This window comes from Trachurus trachurus (genome assembly GCF_905171665.1).
Source record: "Trachurus trachurus genome assembly, chromosome: 14".
Lineage (NCBI taxonomy): Eukaryota > Metazoa > Chordata > Actinopteri > Carangiformes > Carangidae > Trachurus > Trachurus trachurus.
The window spans coordinates 16,074,187-16,092,563 of NC_139903.1; the positions used below are offsets into that span (position 1 = coordinate 16,074,187).

At 41.0% G+C, this 18,377-nt stretch overlaps 2 protein-coding genes and 1 long non-coding RNA gene across 4 annotated transcripts in view; 2 read left to right on the forward strand and 1 right to left on the reverse strand.

Annotated features, from left to right (window-relative positions):
• nrg2a (neuregulin 2a) overlaps positions 1 to 3,573 on the forward strand; it is a 48,408-nt gene extending 44,835 nt beyond the window's left edge. Inside the window, exon 11 of the mRNA XM_083986089.1 lies at positions 223 to 3,573. Coding sequence (XP_083842215.1) covers positions 223 to 877 — 655 coding nt within the window. The 3' untranslated portion in view covers positions 878 to 3,573. The remainder of the gene's footprint in view (positions 1 to 222) is intronic.
• Positions 3,574 to 5,398: 1,825 nt separating this feature from the next.
• On the reverse strand, positions 5,399 to 11,679 carry slc22a6l (solute carrier family 22 member 6, like). 2 transcript variants are annotated; one of them, XM_083987069.1, is made up of 11 exons: positions 11,251 to 11,679; positions 10,648 to 11,111; positions 10,459 to 10,562; positions 10,176 to 10,330; positions 9,841 to 10,009; positions 9,636 to 9,759; positions 9,424 to 9,539; positions 9,119 to 9,333; positions 8,912 to 9,020; positions 6,093 to 6,296; positions 5,399 to 5,925 (listed from the first exon to the last, which is right to left on the reverse strand). In XM_083987069.1, exons 2-11 carry the CDS (start codon positions 11,050 to 11,052, stop codon positions 5,838 to 5,840), a joined length of 1,689 nt encoding a protein of 562 aa, XP_083843195.1. In that variant the 5' UTR covers positions 11,053 to 11,111; positions 11,251 to 11,679; the 3' UTR covers positions 5,399 to 5,837. The 2 variants fall into 2 exon arrangements, with proteins under 2 accessions (XP_083843195.1, XP_083843194.1); XM_083987068.1 differs by having other exon boundaries at positions 10,648 to 11,172.
• LOC310997394 lies at positions 6,312 to 18,301 on the forward strand. Its single transcript, XR_014595935.1, has 3 exons — positions 6,312 to 7,193; positions 10,163 to 10,353; positions 15,623 to 18,301. It is a non-coding gene; the product is annotated as an uncharacterized lncRNA (long non-coding RNA).
• Positions 18,302 to 18,377: the final 76 nt, after the last annotated feature.

The window sequence follows — 18,377 nt, forward strand, 5'->3', positions numbered from 1 at the left end:
ACAGTACAAGCATTGTATTGATGTGTGTGAATAGGTGAATGTGATTAACAGTGTAAAGCGTATTGAGTGGTCCTAGTGACTAGAAAAGCGCTATCTAAATGTCTGTGTATGTAAAGTCCATTTACCATTTACCATTTTTGTACACTCCCTCTCCCTCTCTCTCTCTGTTCTTTGCTGTGCTCCACTTAGCTAATTGTTTCCTCCCCTCTGTATTTACCACAGGTATGTGTCAGCCCTGACGACACCAGCCCGCCTCTCGCCAGTGGATTTCCATTACTCATTGCCCCCGCAGGTGCCTACCTTCCAGATCACATCCCCCAATGCCAGCCATGCCATGTCTCTCCCTCCTGCTGTCCACAACCCCTACCCTCTGGAGGATGATCAGCCTCTGCTGCGCCGCTATCAGGTGCCCCTCCACGATGCCCAGTGCCAGGAGCCCTACCGGCAGCAGCGTCGTACCTATCTAAATGACAGCAGGGGAAGCCTGCCCTCCAGCCCCTACCGGCTGGCTGAGGACGAAGACTATGAGACCACCCAGGAGTATCTCTCCTCTCGGGAGCAACCAAAGAGAAGTGGGTCCAGTGGAACTGGTAGCCGACGCTGGCGGAGATCCAGACTGAATGGCCACGTGGCCCCACGTGGATATGAGGCATCTCGGGACTATGGGTCTCGAAGCTGCCTAACAGATAGTGAGTCAGACGAGGACGGGGAGAGCACGCCCTTCCTCAGTATGCAGAACATGAATGCCGAGCCCTCCACCATCTACAGGCCGGTGGACAGTCGGACTTCTCACTCATCGGGGCGGCACAGTGGGCATGGGAACATGCATACAAGACTTACACACTCACGCTCCAAACCGGACAATACACCCCATTAAAGAGTGAAAATGAACCAACAAAAATCAATATAGTATAGACCTGCATCTATAAGAAATATTTTTATTTTATATAACTGACAGATATTCTAAACAAATGAAATATTTATTTTCATTTTAGCAAAAGTTGTCTACTAGTTAACAGCAAAGACTTTTTTATAGGGAAAACTCTATTTATATGTACATTTTGATTTACAGCATAAAAAGATGTGCCAGTTTTTTCACAACGTAAAAAATAGAGTAATATTGTGGTGCCTTTTGCTGTATGCCGATGCCAGAGGGCCAGTGGAGGTTTTTGTAGCCTTTCTTATATGGACGCCTCATTTTTTATACACGTTTATGTTTTCTTTTCCTCTCTGGTTTCCTGTTTTACTTTCTTTCCAAGTTGCATTCTTTGAGGAGTCTAGCCCCACTGGAACATAACCCCTTCCATATCACGCAATATAAACCACTTAAACATAAAGTGTATGTTTACATTACTATGATTTGCCTGTAGGGTTTATGATTTGGGAATTAATAGAACGCCTGATAAATACAATGTAAATCCTTTATGCCCTCTGACTAATGTCTACCAAGAGAGAGAGAGAGAGAGAGAGAGAGAGGAAAAGAGAGAAAGAGAGAATGTGTGTGTGTGACTGTGTGTAAATGCCTGTGTCTGTATGTGTGTGTGTGTGTGTCTGTGTGAGTGTGTGTGCGCATGTCAGTTTGCTTGCATGTATTTGTGATTGTTAGACGAGTTTCATTGTTTGTGGTGGTAACATCAGATGTGTGGGTCTACTGAGCGTCTCAGAGCTTCACAGACTTTAGTGCTTTATCAGAGCAGTGAACCCCCCACCCCCCCACCCCTATCCTCCTCCCCCTCCCCCTCCCCCAGTGTAGGTGGACAGGTGAGGCTGCTGTACGGTCTGTATGTTATGCAGGTCATCGGTTGACGTGTTTACAGCTACTCTGCCCCCCCCCGTCCTCGGCCTGCCCCACGGTTAAGCCCCCGTTTATTTCTCAGCAGGTTTTCTTCACGTTAGCCCCGTCATGAGGCCGACAGACACTGAGCCGCTTGGCACAGGGTGACCCCCTTTCCACCCCCTCCATCCCACCCACCCACCCCTCCACCACCACCACCACCCCGCCCTCCCCGCCATCAGAGCTGGTGGCAAAACAAAAAGATTGCATCTGTTTTCACTCAACTCCGACCCTAATCCCATGCCTCATCATCCTTCTGTGTCCATTCTGTTTTTGTGGCCCCGTGTAAAAAGGCCACACAGTGTCTCAGGATTTCCACATGCCCCACCCCCTAGCCCCTTCCTCCACCTAAAAAACCCTGTTTTTTCACCCTCTTCCTCTACTTAAGGTCTACCTAAGACTACGGCTCTCGCGTGTTGAGGGCCTAAATGTTAACATACAGTCTACCAATTCCCTGCACACTCCCATACAGAGAGAAGGAAAGTCAAGTGGAAGCAGCTCAGCGGAGAAGAGACTGAACACACTAGACAATATAAATGAAATAGCTGTGAAACGTTGGAGGATCATACAATGCAAAAATATGCAAACTTTCTATTTTGCTGTTTGATTACATCATTTTCTAAGAGGTGACTGTAGTGTGTTGTGTGTGAAAAAAAAACTATGTGATGCCTATAGTGTAGAATGAAATAATGTGATATAAATGCATATTTACATGAGTTATTTTTAAAGCCATTATGCAGCCATCTATCAAGTTGTCAGCCTTTCTTGTTCACTCACTCATGTCCATTGAATGACTGTGTCCATGGATGATTTCCACTTTACATGCACACTTCCAAGTAATGTCAAATAGCATCCGAATAGTGTTTCCTCCAATAGTACTGTGTACTGCTTTGTCTTGTTGACAGATCTTAGTCATTTCAAATTTAGTCCGTAAATTATACTTTAAAAAGTAAAACAAAACCATTGAAGCCCTTTTGTCCTCCACTGAAGGAAACATAAATATTCAAAAGATAATTCAAGAAACGTCAAAACCCATTCCAAGTGACTCAGTGAGAGAGGACGGCTGATGATGTTTCATCACTGTTGGTTTGTTTCTACTCCTCATTTAAAAAAGCAAAAAAAAAGCAACTGAATGCTGAATTATCACATGGTTATTGGTTAAAAAGATTCTCGCAAAGATTGATCTGCAATTCTATCTACTATATGGTAAATGCACAGTGGTATTGTTATAGAGAATGGTCCCTCTCACCTCTGGGTCTAATTTTGTACGTCTGAAAAAATGCAATCGACAGTGCTCCTCTAGTTTAAATGTGATACCCCCTTCACTTTGCCAGTCCTCTCATCCAAATGAGATGATACCAGGCACGTCCTGCCAGTCTCTTCTGTTTAATTTTAAGACTTCCCACCCTCCCGCCCCACCCCACATCCCCCTCTGCCACCCCCCACCACCCCCACCTTACCCCACCCTCGCTTGAAATGTTTGAAACACCTCTCCTCTGCATGTCCTTGTGGTCAAGGTTAGATGGGTGCATGGTAAAAAAGCAGCAGACAATTCTTTTCCAGTCAGTGAAAGTGTATTTCATTTAACATTCAGCAATAAAAAAGAACCTTTCCCCATGTCATTCCTGAAATATGCTAGAAAAAAAAGAAAAATAATGCGAGATTGTCATAGATTGTAAAATAAAAATGAAAACTGAATCCACCTGTTCATATGAGAAAATAAATCTTTATTCATATCATTTTACGATGTAGTTATTTCTGTAGAAAGCTGTGCTCTACATTTTGATTCATCATTTATCTGGGCTTAAGGTGGGACTCATCTGGCACAACACACACCATACACAGCGTGTCTCAGGAGTGCACACATAAAATCTGATTGTGAAACAGGATCTATTTAATATGGTAATCTGGGGTTTATAAAATATAACAAAGCTGTTTTAGATGGTAGTTCTGCTCTCAGGAGTGACAACTCATACATAAATGCCAGACACACATAAAAACACACACATCCTGCGTGAGAGCTGAACGTTGTAAAGTTATACAACTGTCTTAAAAGGAAAACACATGAGGCTATCCTCAAATAGAAAAACAAAAAGTTGATTAAGCATTTATTTTCCAATTGTCAATTGAAATCTCATTGTTATTATCATGCATCCTCAGGTGACTGTAATCCAGTTGGAGCTTGTAACGATCACTGATTAAAAACCAAAGAACATTTGTTAACTATCTAAAAAATTGCACATGAGAAATAAATCTTTAATGGCAAAGTTTCAGGCGATCAATCAAACTGATTAAATAAGACAGAGCTGGGCTGCTTTCTCCGGCAGATCATGACCTGAAACATTAAGGAGCAGAATCTCCATGATGTCCAGGTCGAGGTGTCACGATGCATCTCAGCTTTTCTCTTTTTATTGTCTTCAGATATACCAATGGTTATGTGACTTGTTCAGCTGATGCATTCGCACCAAATCACCACTAGATGGTGTCACAACAGCAAGATTCATGAGCCATCACAAGCCAGAGGAGTTCACCCTTTACAAGACGTGACTGGTTTGTATCCAGCTGCTTGTCCCTATTACACCACATAGATAGGACAGTGGTGTTTAAGGGAGTAGTACATTTACAACTGAATACCTATAACAAATATAGAATATTAATGCTGACAAGACAGTTCATCACGTTTGTGCACTTTCATGAGTTTAGTAGAAACTTAATGTTTTCATCTTAAATGGCAAATCTATTTATTTTGAATGTAGGCTATTATCAGCCTATTATTTAGACATTTCTTTTATGTAATTTTATTTAAGGTACAATTTGAAAACCCAGTGGCTCTGTTATCATGTTTAGATAATTTTGCTACACATGTTTCACCACAGTGACAGAGATCACCTTTATCCCATAATGATTACACATCTACTGCTTCACCAGGCACAGGGGATCACTGAGTCTGTACGTACATGCCTTTTACATTCACCATGACCCAACTCCACTGGGTAATTTTGGACAAACGTGTTCTCCATGAAGATCTCCACCACAACCATCATCATCAAAACACCAGATGAAGAATCATCCATGCAGTAGAGGTCAGAAAATCGTAGAACCAGTGTTAAAGAGCAGTGAAGATGAACATTTTACCAAACTTTATGGTTTTTATTTTAATCTTTCACCCATCTGTGTATGGATACCCACAATTTAGCTTGTCCATTCAAAGTCCTGCAGACGTTAGTGAGACTCATTGTGGGACTCAGGTTAATATAATCAACACTCTGGGTAACACTAGGAAAGATAAACACAACATGACACTGGACAGAGTTACTCATTCATTTATTCATTTCAGAAACAGAGGATCGGCTATAGAACGACAGAGACAGACCAGTTACTTTCTTTTTTGTTGTTTTTGCTGTTGTGTTTGTCTCCCATTAGGTTGTGCTGTTTTCTCTGCATTTGAACCTAAATTAATTATTTCTCATCCCTGATTTGTTTCAGTTAATTTACCTGGTAGTGACTCATTTAAATTGTACCTTAATGACGAGAATAAGAGAGGAAAGAGACCAGAGACATGAATGAATAGATGATGATTTTAATGAAAATATGTGTTTACAAATGCAGGGTTGTTATATAAAGTCATAAGTAGTTATAAAAACACCAGTAAAAGCTTACAGTAGCACAGTCTTTAACCTGTAGTAAGATCATATACAGAAATCATTCTTTTCTTCTTTTTTTTTTTACACATATATTTAAAATACAAAACACTTTTGGTCAAAACTAAAAGTCATTAAGCTACTGTATCACAAATACACACTGGTCTGATTGTTTGCAGCTATTCATATCACTGTGTTGACCTCTCCAAAAAATAACATTGCAACTCCATTTGTCCAGCAGTCACAACACACAATACGCTCTTCATGGAAATCAAACAAATAAACAGGCTGGAGAAAAAGCAGTACCCACTCTACTTTCATCAACATGTCAGCAAATACATCAGAGCACAATACAGCTGCCCTCAGGCGTTCTGCTTCAGGAGATTCGCCTGGTTGTCTTGTAGGATTATTGCTTCCTTTGGTGACATTTTGGACTTTCTCCCAGATCCCCTGTGTTGAAAATAAAGAAGAATGTAAATATGGATAAATAAGCCATTAATATGCCAGACCTGGAGTCCTCCTGTGTGCTGTTATACCAGAATGGATGTTTTTGATTTTGGGGGCATGCAGAGATACAAGAACAGGAACACATGTTGTCTCCTGGAGCTGGCTCTTACCTCTCCTCCACATCTTGTATTGTGTCAGGAAGGGGTGAGCCAAGTGTTTCTGGAAGAAAAACTGCAGCCACCCCGCTGAGGACTGGAGCTCCTCCAAAGATTAAACCTGGCAACCAAGGTATGTAGTCGCCCATGAGGAGCACCATAGGAGCCACCATGGCTCCTATACGTGCCATCATGGACGCCCAGCCCATCCCATTCTGACTGAGAGAGAACAAGAACAACCATTAAACAGTCACCAGTGTCTTTGAAACGAGTGAAGGTTAGTTACTCAACATGAGTGTGGTGTTTGTTGGTGTCACAACTCAGCTCTGGAGTTTCTAGTTAATGATCTAATAAACAAAGACGCGCGGTCAACAGGCCTGCTGCTGGGAAACATTGTGTTAGTGTGAGAGGATGGCAAAGGTGCAAACGTGGTCAAGGTAAACAAACATAAAGTTAGTAAGCAGTGAGGCAATAAAGTAAAACCCACGAAATGTCCAACGTCCTCTGATGACGTATTTAGGCTGCTTTAAATGATGATGCAAACTTAAACAAGTTTGAACCCTGGGTCACTGTAGCGAGGACTATCATGTCTGTTTTTGTTGCATCTGCTCTACCAAGTGAGCTACAACTCACTGAACTCAGGTTTTTGAGAGTTTGCTACAAGTCAGGATACAGTTTTGGTATCTGAAGTTATGAGTTTAAGCCCTGGTTGATGTAGAGTGACCATGTTAATGTCTACTGAGGTGTTGTGTGGACTAGTGACCGACAATTTGAAAAGTATTAAATAATTATGGTACACACAATTCTACTCTTGTAGCCTACTGTATCAGCAAGTGATTACTGTTCACATGTTGTGTGATCATATAGAAGCTGAATGGAAGAAGTACAGAAGATCAGAAACTTCAGAGAATCAAGGTAAGCTAAATCTAATATCTTAGTCCAGCAAGTTTGACCCTAGCTAAGGATTTTTATGGTGAAAGGTGGACTATTTTAATCCAAGCATTTGTTTCCTGTTGTTTTTTCTCATAGAAATTAGTTACACGGCTTGGACCAAAAGCGAACTGTGTTACTGGCTTGAAAAAGATGGTTTGGGCGGCTATTCCAACACATTTTCTGGTGAGATTATACTCAGTATAATGCACTTTCTTTTTTCTTTTCTTTTTTTTCAACATTATATAAATTATTGGTGGAGTTCCCTCACTTTCAACTGATTCCATAATGGTGCGTTCCAGTTGTACTCGGTAGTCGGAACTTTCAACTGGAACGACCCCCGAGGTCAGATTTCGGACTCGGAAAGTCGGATGATCCACACAACCCCCGAGTTGACATTTAAAGATGGCTGCCCCGGTTGTAAACACTAGTAAAGCTCCTGTAATAATCCTTTTATTAACACTTTTTACTATTTGTCGTCACAATAAGTCAACCGTACATAGTAGGCCTATTGTTAGATGTGTATATATGGAAATGCTGTCATAGTGTAATTTACATTTTTCATGTGCGAACTACAAAGCCGTGCTAACAACGGCTAACCGTTAGCCTGGTAGTTTCAGCCGGTGTTTTGGCCATTGGCTGCCTTTTTCCGACTTAACGTAACTGAAACGCTGATAACTCAGGTGTGACGTCATTCCCAGGTCCGACTTCCGACTTCCGCGGTAAATAGAACGCACCATTCGTAAACCCTTAAAATATGAAAGGGTTCTTGGTGGAACTTCCTCTGTGGGTTCTAAATGAAACCCTTAAAATATGAAAAGGTTCTCGACAGAAGTCCCTGTGCGGGTTCTAGATGAAACCCTACGAAGTCGAAAAGGTTCTGGTTGAAACCAACACACCATAGAAGTGTTTTTTTTGTAGAACCTCTCAGTGGGGGTCCTGGGTGTGACCTTTCACAGATGGTTCTAGGTACAGTATAACCCTTTATGTTAGGTTCTAGATATAATCATTTATGTTGGGTTCTATAGAATCCTCCAAAAGGGTTCCAGGTGGAATCTTTATAAAAGGTTCTACGAGGAGCCAAAACAGGTTCTCCAATGAGGCCAAGCCGATGAACCATACATGGTTCTACTTAGCACCTTTATTTCTAAGAGTGTATAGAAAAGATGTTGTTTGACACTGTTCATCTTTATCTGCTGCTCTGCCGACTGCATATATGAAGAATCCATGATACAATTTGGATATGTTAAGAACTTGTATGTTAACACCATATATTTAATTTATATATGCACATTTATTAAAACAACATACATTGAATTTTATATCTGCTTCAGTGCTTACATGTGTTTTTTCTCATTCATTTTCAACATATCTTTTTATTTTATCTATTAGAGTAAGACCCGCCTATTATTGATGTCAACACATAGCTACTAATAGTCTGTGTGATGAATATATACTAAATACTAGTATATATACTAAATACTATACTAACGTATACTATACTATATTAACGTAATGTATCTCCACAATATAAGCACACATACATAAACATGCTTATTTATATTGACAAGACATGCAGTACATGTCAAAAATAACATATCTTAATTTGCAATAGTTTTTTTATGTATATTATGTGTTTTGCTTTATGTGCACATATATTTCATATGTGAAAATTCAACATATGTATAGATATTACATTTGCGCATCAGGACCTACAATAATCTGAGTAAAACTAAGACCAGCCAGGCTGCAGACTTGGCCACTACAGTGTTTATCAGGTACAGGTGCAGCAGAGAACCCTTCACCTGGTTTATTCATAAATAGAGACGAGTGTGAATCATTTCTCCATAGAGGCAACAATAAACTGTCAGGTGACCTACATTTTCCTCAACAAACTCACTTACCGAATGATGGTTGGATACAGCTCTCCAGAGTAAAGGTAACAGCAGTTGAAGGAGGCAGCGAGGCAACCTTTACCCACCACAGCCAAGCAGGTGCGCACAGTCTGTTTATCTGCACAGGGGTGGAGCATGAGGTGTTAAACCACGGCCGTGTGTGGTTAATGTAAACAGTCTGTACATGTGCTGCTGTATGCATGCACTCTAACATACCATAAGGCACCAGCGCGTTGATCAAAATAGTGACCCCAGCGGTGATGAGAGCTCCACACTGTGAAGGTCGTCTTCCAATAAAACTCATACAAACAGTCACAACAACTTTAGCAGGGATGTCCACAGCTCCAAAGATCACCTGGATTAAATAAATGTCCACCCCAAACTTTTGCAGATCCATAGCAAGACCGTAGTAAGCAAAGCTGGTCGATAACCTGAGCACAAAAAGAACATTCATGGTATAATTGTTATGTTATTAAAAAAAGTAATGTTGAGTTTTTGCACAATATGAGCAGCTGACGTACCAGACAGCACTGAGGCAGATTGTCATCGTCCTCATTGTGGGTGTGCGGAACAGATCCAGCACAGAGTAGGAGCCTTGAGAACATGACATCTCTTTCTTCATGGACTCCTGCAGCATCTTCATATACACACAGAGGGGGGTTTCTCTCAGTTCAAAATATTCAAAACACAGGTCGATGATGTGGTAACACACTTAAACATAATGTTCTCTTACTTTAATGTCTATTTTTTCTCCCTCCTCATGACGCCCGTTAAATCTGGCCACACTCTTTAGGTTCACGATGGCCTGGTCAGACTTATTACTCAGGACTAACCATCTTGAAGATTCATGAAACCACCTGTATGAGACGTTTGTTTATTGATCGGCAGTTGTAGCTGCACCCACTCACTTTGCAGGCGTCAATATTTGGGCATCTTACCATGAATAGAGGAAGAAAACGTAGAAGGGCAACGACACAGCCAGGGTCAACCACCTCCAGTCACGGATGAAATAGGCTATTACCGCCAGAATGAGCTGTCCCACTGTGTAACAGTAGCCTGTTATTGTCCCCACCACAGTCCGCACACGAGTAGGGATCCACTCCACAACTTGAAATGGAAGATTCATTGATGTAATTGATTAGTTTTTTACTGTCCTCACAAAAAAACATCATCCTGTTATCTTGTATCTAATGTGCAATTAACAGATTTGCCTCTACTGAATAATACTTCTCATTCATACTTTATCCTTCATGCATCCAGCTGAATAACTTACTGAGTGAGAAGGTGTTGAGGCCCAGGCCGGACAGAGCCATGCCACAGCCGAACCGGCACAGACAGAAGAGAGGGAAGGAGGTGGAGAAGGCAGCGCATGTTCCTGCCACTGCCATCAGCAGGTTGGAGATGAGCAGGAGGATGCGACGGCCGTATCTTGGAGATGTGGAAACAATGAGGTTAGTGAGGCCAGATATAGAATATTAGATCATTTGACTTGCTGAACTGTACATAGTAGGCTATATACGGTAAACAAGTTACAGTTTTGTCTAGTTAGATGTCACCTGTCTGAGAGACCTCCAAAGACAACAGCTCCCACGAGCACACCACCCATGTAGATGGTTTGTCCCATTTCCTTCAGAGAGCGGGCATTACATACCAGATGCCACTGACAAAATAATCAACACGAGTTAAAACACGAGATGAGACCAGCACATACAGACAATGAGAGAAAGATTGTGAAACAGTCGTACATCAGATATGATTGTTGAGGTCCTCGCAGTCATGTTATAGGACCATCCATCCTCACATCCCTGCAGGTCAGCCTCCAAACCATCCTGTGTGTCTCCCTGCTCCTGTGAAGTGGAGCTCCCGTTCTTAGCCAGGAGGTGCCACTGTGGAGCAACGTAGCGCTGGCACCTCTGCGGCTTGCCCGTCTGCTCCATGGGCACCGTGATCAGCAGCGTCTCCTCCGGGCTCAGATGGGACTGGGAGAGGTTTTTGTGTGCGCTGCAGTAGTGAGGCGGCACCGAAGCCACAAAGTTCTGCAGCAGGTTGTGACTGGCCATCATCAGGACAGGGATACACAGGAGGGTCACATGCAGGATCTGGAAGCGCCCGGTGCTGCCCACCTGCTCTAGGAGGTCACCAAACGCCATAGTTGTGCACGGAAGGTGACTAAATATCAATGGCTCTAGATCCTGGTGTTTGAGGATTCCTTTGAAATATTTAGTTGTGTAAAAAAAGAAAGAAAGAAAAAAGAAAAGTTGCTCTAACACCTGTGAAAACATCAGTTGATTATGAAACTTTTTTCTCTTCCAATGTGCAACGAAAGATGTAAATGATGATTTACTTACCAACTGAATTATTCTCCTCTTAGCAATAAAATATGTGCAAAATCCAATGAGAGCGGTGTCTCACAGAGTGCAGCACCTTCATCAAAACAATAAAGACATGATAAAATCCTGGCAAAGTGCTTCAGAGAGAGTCCTTAAAAAAAATAAAAGTTCCAAAAAATTTAAAAAAGAAGTAAAAAAAAGTCGTCTTGTTGCCGCAGCGTGTTTAAGTGTGTAATCGCCTCTCAAATTCCAACAGCTTTCATGCACTTTGGATTATCAGGAGTGCAAAGTAACCTCTGGAGGTATTAGCAGCTCATTCATTGAACACTGAGGTAGAGTGCTGAGTCCTCGCTGTGTAGGAAGGAACAATGTCTGGTTGAAGTATGTCAGTGCGAGTAAGCTCCAGCATCAGGAGTGGGCATGCAACTGTGCTCAGCTCTTTTCCCTCTTTGCACTGAGACACACTCCCTGCTCTTTATTGGTTACTTAATCTGTGTGTGTATATGTGTAACTTAGTGTGTGTTTGTGTGCGTGTGTGTGTGCATTGTGCAAAGTAAAGTAGTGCAAGCACATGTTAAGTCAGCCAAATTAAATTGGTTGTATTTGTGTTTCCATGTCAGTTTCTTGCGTTGGTTCTGCTGTTGTTTCCTCGTGTACTGGTTTGCTTGTATAAAAGTAAAGAGGATTACCAATTAAAGGAAAACAATTAGTGAAAGTTCAACATTCAACAATTGCAAAAGATGCTATGCACTTTAACACCATGACCTTTCCTCATCCTCAACTCATCTTATACAACTGAATCAATGAGTGACTGTGTGGTGACAGTGCGCTCAGCGACAACTCTAGGTGTCCGACAGTCACGTTCTGCTGACTCTACTGAGTTATGAGATCCACTGCACTGCACCCAAAGTTTATATTTCTATTTGATGATCAGCGTTTTGCAGTTTGCGTCACGCTTGCAGAGTTCATGCAGCAGAGATCTGCCTGGTTTGTGTCCTGACAATTACTCTGAGGAATGTGTGAGCTTGTGTAATGATCAGCATGAGATGTCAGGCTGAATGAAGCTGCAGGTGCACCAAAGCAAAACAACAAAACTTCAGTTTTTTCAGCTGTGAGAGACTCTGGTCTGGGGAAAAGATCTGTCCTTTAAAAATTCTCTACTCTTCCAGGGTATTTTCAGATGAGCCCTAAAGGCGCAGGTATCTGAGAGAATATATGAAAAACTTTAGAGAAATCAAAAAAAGATCTCAACAAAGTCACATTCAAATGCCCCCAGGAGCTCTGGGCTTTCAGAGAAATGTGGACAACAAAGGAACAGTGAAGAGACGCACAAGTTTAATCAGCAGACTGTGGTCGCAGAGTGAAAGAAGATCAGTTTTACATCTGGCCTTGATGTACCACACAAATGGAGTATGGAGATGTTCTTGCAGGCAGGAGAACATCATCTACATGACGTTTGCACATTCTGGATTTTAAATTAGTCATTGAAAACAAGAGAACACAAAGTACATACAAGGTAAATGATGTAATGGGATCTGAGCCGGATCCAGGCGCCAGGCTTTCATGCAGAGTGTTAGGAAATCTGCTCCGGTATGTACAGTAACCAGCAGAAGGAAGTCATCACTGATCTGACACCAGTGTCACCTGTTCACTGGTTCTCTGCTCTGTTGGTTTGAGCACACAGAAATGCGCACAACTCATGGTTCATATTGGACCAGTGCAACATTTTGGCTGAAGAAACAGCCAGCAGGGGCAGGCAAAAGAAAAAAGAAAAAAGATGAATTATTTTAAATGTTATATCACAGTCAGTCAGTAAAAACATTTCACTGATTGAATACATGAAAAAAAAGAAAAACAAACATTGACTAGAGCACATCTCTCCTAACTTTCGAAATTAATAAAGTGTGTCCAAGCAAATTTCCATCAGAATTTCATATTTAACAGTACTAAAGTAATGTTTCGTGTCATGGGTAGGGTGTACTGTATAGTATGGGAATAAACGTTGAGTTTAATTTATACAAACTCTATTACTATTTATCATACTGACGGAAATTTGCTTAGACACACTTTTAATGAAAAATTAAATTGATAAATACGTTTCTGCTCTAAGAGTTATTCACAATCCATTTTAGCCACTAATTATTGCTCCTCAATCCAGGAAATTGCCTAACTGTGCGTTCACACCAAAAGCGTCATAATCGCCTGTGGATGCTCTGGTCACACACATCGCACCGCCGTAGCAGGCCCTTGCATCGTGCCGCTTGCTGCCACTGACGCTCCAGACAGCCATCGACGCCAGCGTTCATTGAAAATGAATAGCAGCTGGTTACCAAGGACGCCCAAGACGCTTTTGGTGTGAACGCAGTTGACGCAGCTGGAAGGGGGGCCCCCAGAGACGGCTGACATTGGTCCATATCAGTGACAACATGATTTTGCCAGTGGTTGTGTACACAGAACAGTATGCATCGTATACAGAAGTGAATCTTCAATGGTTTTGGTTTTGGATTTTTGGATTAATTAACGGTTAATGTTTGTGGCTGCAGTTGTGATAGGGGGGGGGGGGGGGGGGGGGGGGGGCCTCATAAGTGGCGCTTGCCCGGGGCCCACAGAGTGTCTAGAACGACCCTGAATCCAAGAGAAGTCCAGAAGACTCTTGTTAACTATGAACTGGGTTGGTGTGTGTCACTTTATACACAGTGAGTATACACGTGAGCTACAGTAACACACATCAACACTTTTCTGTGTTTATGTTGTTGCAACATTTCCATGAATCTCTGGAGAAACTGAATTTCCTCCTAAAAGCTAATGAGGAGCTCAGAGACAAATGATTATCCAGGAACCCGATGGCCTCATCATCACACTTAGACCTGAGTTGAGGCGTTCAGTAATCACTGGCTGTTAAGAGGTGAGGAGCGTTATCCTTGTAAACACAGGCTCAGCCTTACACTTCACCTTCAACCCCTAACACTGGAAAGATTTTTATGATGGACGACCATATCTATTTCATCAAAACACACCTGTGAAGACTTTTGTCTACCTGTTTGGCTTGTGATGTCTGAATCTCTGTTACTAAATCTCTGCTCTTCAGGGGCCAAACACTGAGAAAGACTTCAACAAATCATTTAGAGGCTCAAAAAACTCTACATTGTAGGAATGTGCCATAATCAATTAAAAGTGATGTTTTCCTTTCCTTCTGCACTTATCTAAAGCTGCTGGATGTCTCATGCAAGCTTGGACTTTAAACCTGTTCAACTCAGGCCATGAAAAAAACGAGTTATCATACAGTTTATAACAACACTAAACCCTCTTTTAAAACACTGCAATCTCACTGACAGCGGTGACACATTACATACTGTGTGCATACTCAGTGCTCCTTACTCTGTTAATAGTTACAAACAAATACAAGTGAACACATAACACTTTGACCTTCTGTCTCGCTGCAAAGCCAAGAAAAATATTAAAAAAGTCTGATCGGGATTAGCAGAGCAGGTCCAAAGGTCCGCGTCCAGCACAGAGAGCTGTTTATTTGTTTATTCAAATATATTATTTAATCTACTACAGATTTATTTGATGCAGCATTTGATATAATACATTCTGATGTAAATATTCCTGACACTTATCACTATTGCCGCTCTCATACTGTATGACACCATTTACTGTTGCTGCTCCCTAACCTAACTAAACAAACCCAACCTCCTTCCTATGAGCTGTTTTATGCTTCTGATTTACCAAGATTTATCATAACAGATGTTAATTACGGGGTTATCTCGCTGCAGCTAGGGTTATTTCAGAGCAAAAACCTGAACGTATGTAAACAACCGCTCCCTTTTTCTGAACTAAAGTTAATATAAGGACCAAAAATAAGGAGTTAATATAGGGGCAAAAAAACAACAACATACAAATAATAATTGTATTAACTGATTTTATAATAATAATAAAACTTTTATATTTATTTTGAGGTGTCTTAAAAACAAACATTTAAATACAGTGGATTTATACACTAAATATTGTTGTTGATACAGTACTACTGTAGGTTTCATGATGTACCAGTCTAAAAACAATCTCATTCTGGAGCGTTTTGTTTTTTGCATAACATTGTTTTGTTGGCAGATGCTCCTCATAACAACTTGACCTGTTTCCAGTTTCCTATATATCTATACAGTAATTATATTTCCTCAGCAGATTCCACTCATTATCAACAGGGGGATAGCCTATCATATTTATCAGTGTGCCAAGGCATCACCCATGTTTTATTGTCAAACACAGCACCATTAAAGCATAAAATGAAGTCATAGGGGTGCGTGTGCTGTTGAGGAGTCACTGTCCTGGGTATCACACAGAAACATATGTCTCACAAGATCCTCTTGGTCTTTTCTCTTCCCTCATTCAGGCATCAACAGCTCCTCCAAGAGGCAACTCAAAGAACTCATCTACTCAGCAGCTGTCGAGCTGCAGCAGTCTTCAATCTCTGGCAGAATTTCAGATGCATGTTTAAAAAGACAAAAGAAAATATGCAATAAATTCAAATCACCAGTGACAAGACATTACATTCCATATATGTATTTTACCACACATGATTATCCTACCAGGGGTTGCTTTAGCTAGATGTCTTGTGCCAGCAAATCGTTTTGTACGTAATTTAACACCATTCATTTAGGCTGCTAAGTGATAGATTTAGATTTCTCTGTCAGCATGTCTCAACAGCCGAACCTGGCAAACAGGCTGGAAGAGACTGCCAGCATCTGCAGACGCACGCTGTAAGGAATCGTTAAAGATCCGGTTTGTAGGACACACTAACCTTTAGTGCAATTTAGTTGTAAATTTTTAGAGAGCTGCTCTCGATTTAAGCTCTAAGGTGGATCTATAGTGCAATGTAACAGTGTGTTGTCAGGAACAGCCCATAATAACAGTTGGCATCAAGGCTTAGTTTACTGCCTCTTGGATGTATCCCAGCACCGGTGCAGTATATAAGGTGCTGCCCTCGCTGACACACAGTCAAAGTCCTGGTTGTGGCTGAACTGGGTCTGAGGCTCTCGCTCTCCAGGAAGTTGTGAGGTAACAACTTTTATCAAACATCCTTATCACTCTCTTTTTGTTTTTGTTTGTTAACTTTGCTCCACATTGTCTGCATTTAATTGTCTCCGCTGTGATCCCTCCAAAAACGTCTTTCATTTAACTTCTGAATGTGAAACACTGAACATTTCTCTGCTTGTCCCATTTCAGAGATCAGAGAAGATATCTCAGCATCACAGTGGCTTATTTTCTCCTGAGGCTGTTGTAAAGCTGTAATCAAGTTCATTTTTATCTGTACTTTAAACAGATATTGAAAGAATAATGATTTAAAACCAAGCCCAGGTATAGCCTGCAGCTTGGTCAGTGCTGTCCTCTAAACTGGAACAGAGTTGTTTAATCTTGAATTTTACAAGATTTTCAGAAGAACTGAGGCCTGTTTTTTTTTTTTTTTTTTTTTAAATTTTGAATATTTACATGAGCAGTTACTGTAAATGGGCAACGCCCATGTTTTTATTGTGTCAACATGCTTGGTAGTCATTTGCAGGTCTTATACTGTATACAGTAGGTGCCTGCAAAGCCCCTCTCCTTTCCTCTCTCAACTTTCACATACTCATTTGCTCAGTTTCCTTAGCTGAAATATTTTACTTTTATCCTTATGGTAGACTGTGTTTTGTCTATAATTTTGTGAACATGTTGTCTTTGTGTTTTTCCACTCCAATTTCCTTTGTCTCCTTTCAACATTGTAATTCAAGGGGTCTGAAATCAAACAAGATGTCTGGTTTGCCTATAGCCTCTGTTTTCAATCTTCCAAATCAATCTAAATTTAAATCTAATTCAATGTAATATATATGTACGCTCCTTCAGATAAACATGTTTTGAAAGTTTTGGAAATGTAGAGAATGTGTTGTGCTTCATTTCATTTTGCTGTAATATCTCCATGAGCTGTGGTGGTTGGTTGTGTTGGTACATTTACAATGAAAGCAGGTGTTGACTGCTGCTGATGGTTCTGTAGCCGAAGGCTCATGGCTGCAGCTGTGCTGCTTGTAGATGAAGCCTGTGTGAGCGTGAAGGGAGAGCTGCTGTAATTCTGGTGTGTTTGTGTGTGTTTTAATGTTTTCCTTTGTTTGCTTATTTTTTTTCTATTCTACATTTCAATTTGCTCCATCTTCAACATGATCATTAACCAACACTGACGAACCCTGACCTTCTTCTCATCAACACAGCTACAGTTTATTTATGAAAAGATAAGAGACAGATCATGCATGCAATACTAGAATGAATGTTTTTGATATCATGAGTCATGCATTCAGGGGGTGGACTCAGGCCAGGACCTTGACTTCATCTCAGGCAACCATCACTCAAACCACCAACCCACTGGTATTGTTGACAAACCTTTACGAAATTATGTCCAACCGCAGTTTTTTTTTCAGTACAGTTCAACCATTAACCTGAAACAGCTCTTCTGTCACAACACTTTCCAACTACTTATCAACAATGGATGATTATCATCATTGATGTTATCAATTGAGCAGTTTGATGATGTAGCCGACATTCACACATGAGATGTTGTGAGAGTCAACTCCGTCCTGCTCGTTTCATTATTACTGGTCAAGTTAATCGGGATAAAACGACTTTGAAGCTACTGGGTGAAGCTCCTGACCTGCTCCTGACCTGTCCGTCACTTAACTCAGTGTTCATTCATATAGCACATGAGACATATTCATGAAGGCTATGGAATGGGAATGATACTATGACAATACAGGCGCATACAGTAGTTTGTTTCAGTAGGTAATGAAATTGGTCATGTGCATTAATGAAGGCTGCACTAATGTGACATATTCAACATGCATGTGGCTGAACATATCTGTATTTCTGGTGGTAGTGTAAGACAAATCATGAAGTTGACATTTAGGGTGATATCTTCTGCTGTATGTGATCGTGTTGATTCATATTCATATTTTTTTTTTTTTTTTTTTTACAGCTGCTGCAGATTATGTTTGTTAGACCTGTATCAGGGATTTAATTATCACACTATGAAGTAATGACCTCATGTGATAGTAAATACAGTATCGTCAATATAAAAGTCCTAAGGCCCCTTTTTGGATTAGTTTGCAAAACATTCACACACAATG

What these genes read in the sequence shown, in the direction of transcription:
- slc22a6l (XM_083987069.1), bottom strand. Translation starts at nt 11,052, where the DNA reads ATGGCGTTTGGTGACCTCCTAGAGCAGGTGGGCAGCACCGGGCGCTTC. An exon ending in CCTCAACACCTTCTCACTCA is followed by an intron (nt 10,010 to 10,175) that starts GTAAGTTATTCA and finishes TTCCATTTCAAG; the next exon opens with TTGTGGAGTGGATCCCTACT. An exon ending in GAGAAAAAATAGACATTAAA is followed by an intron (nt 9,540 to 9,635) that starts GTAAGAGAACAT and finishes GTGTATATGAAG; the next exon opens with ATGCTGCAGGAGTCCATGAA.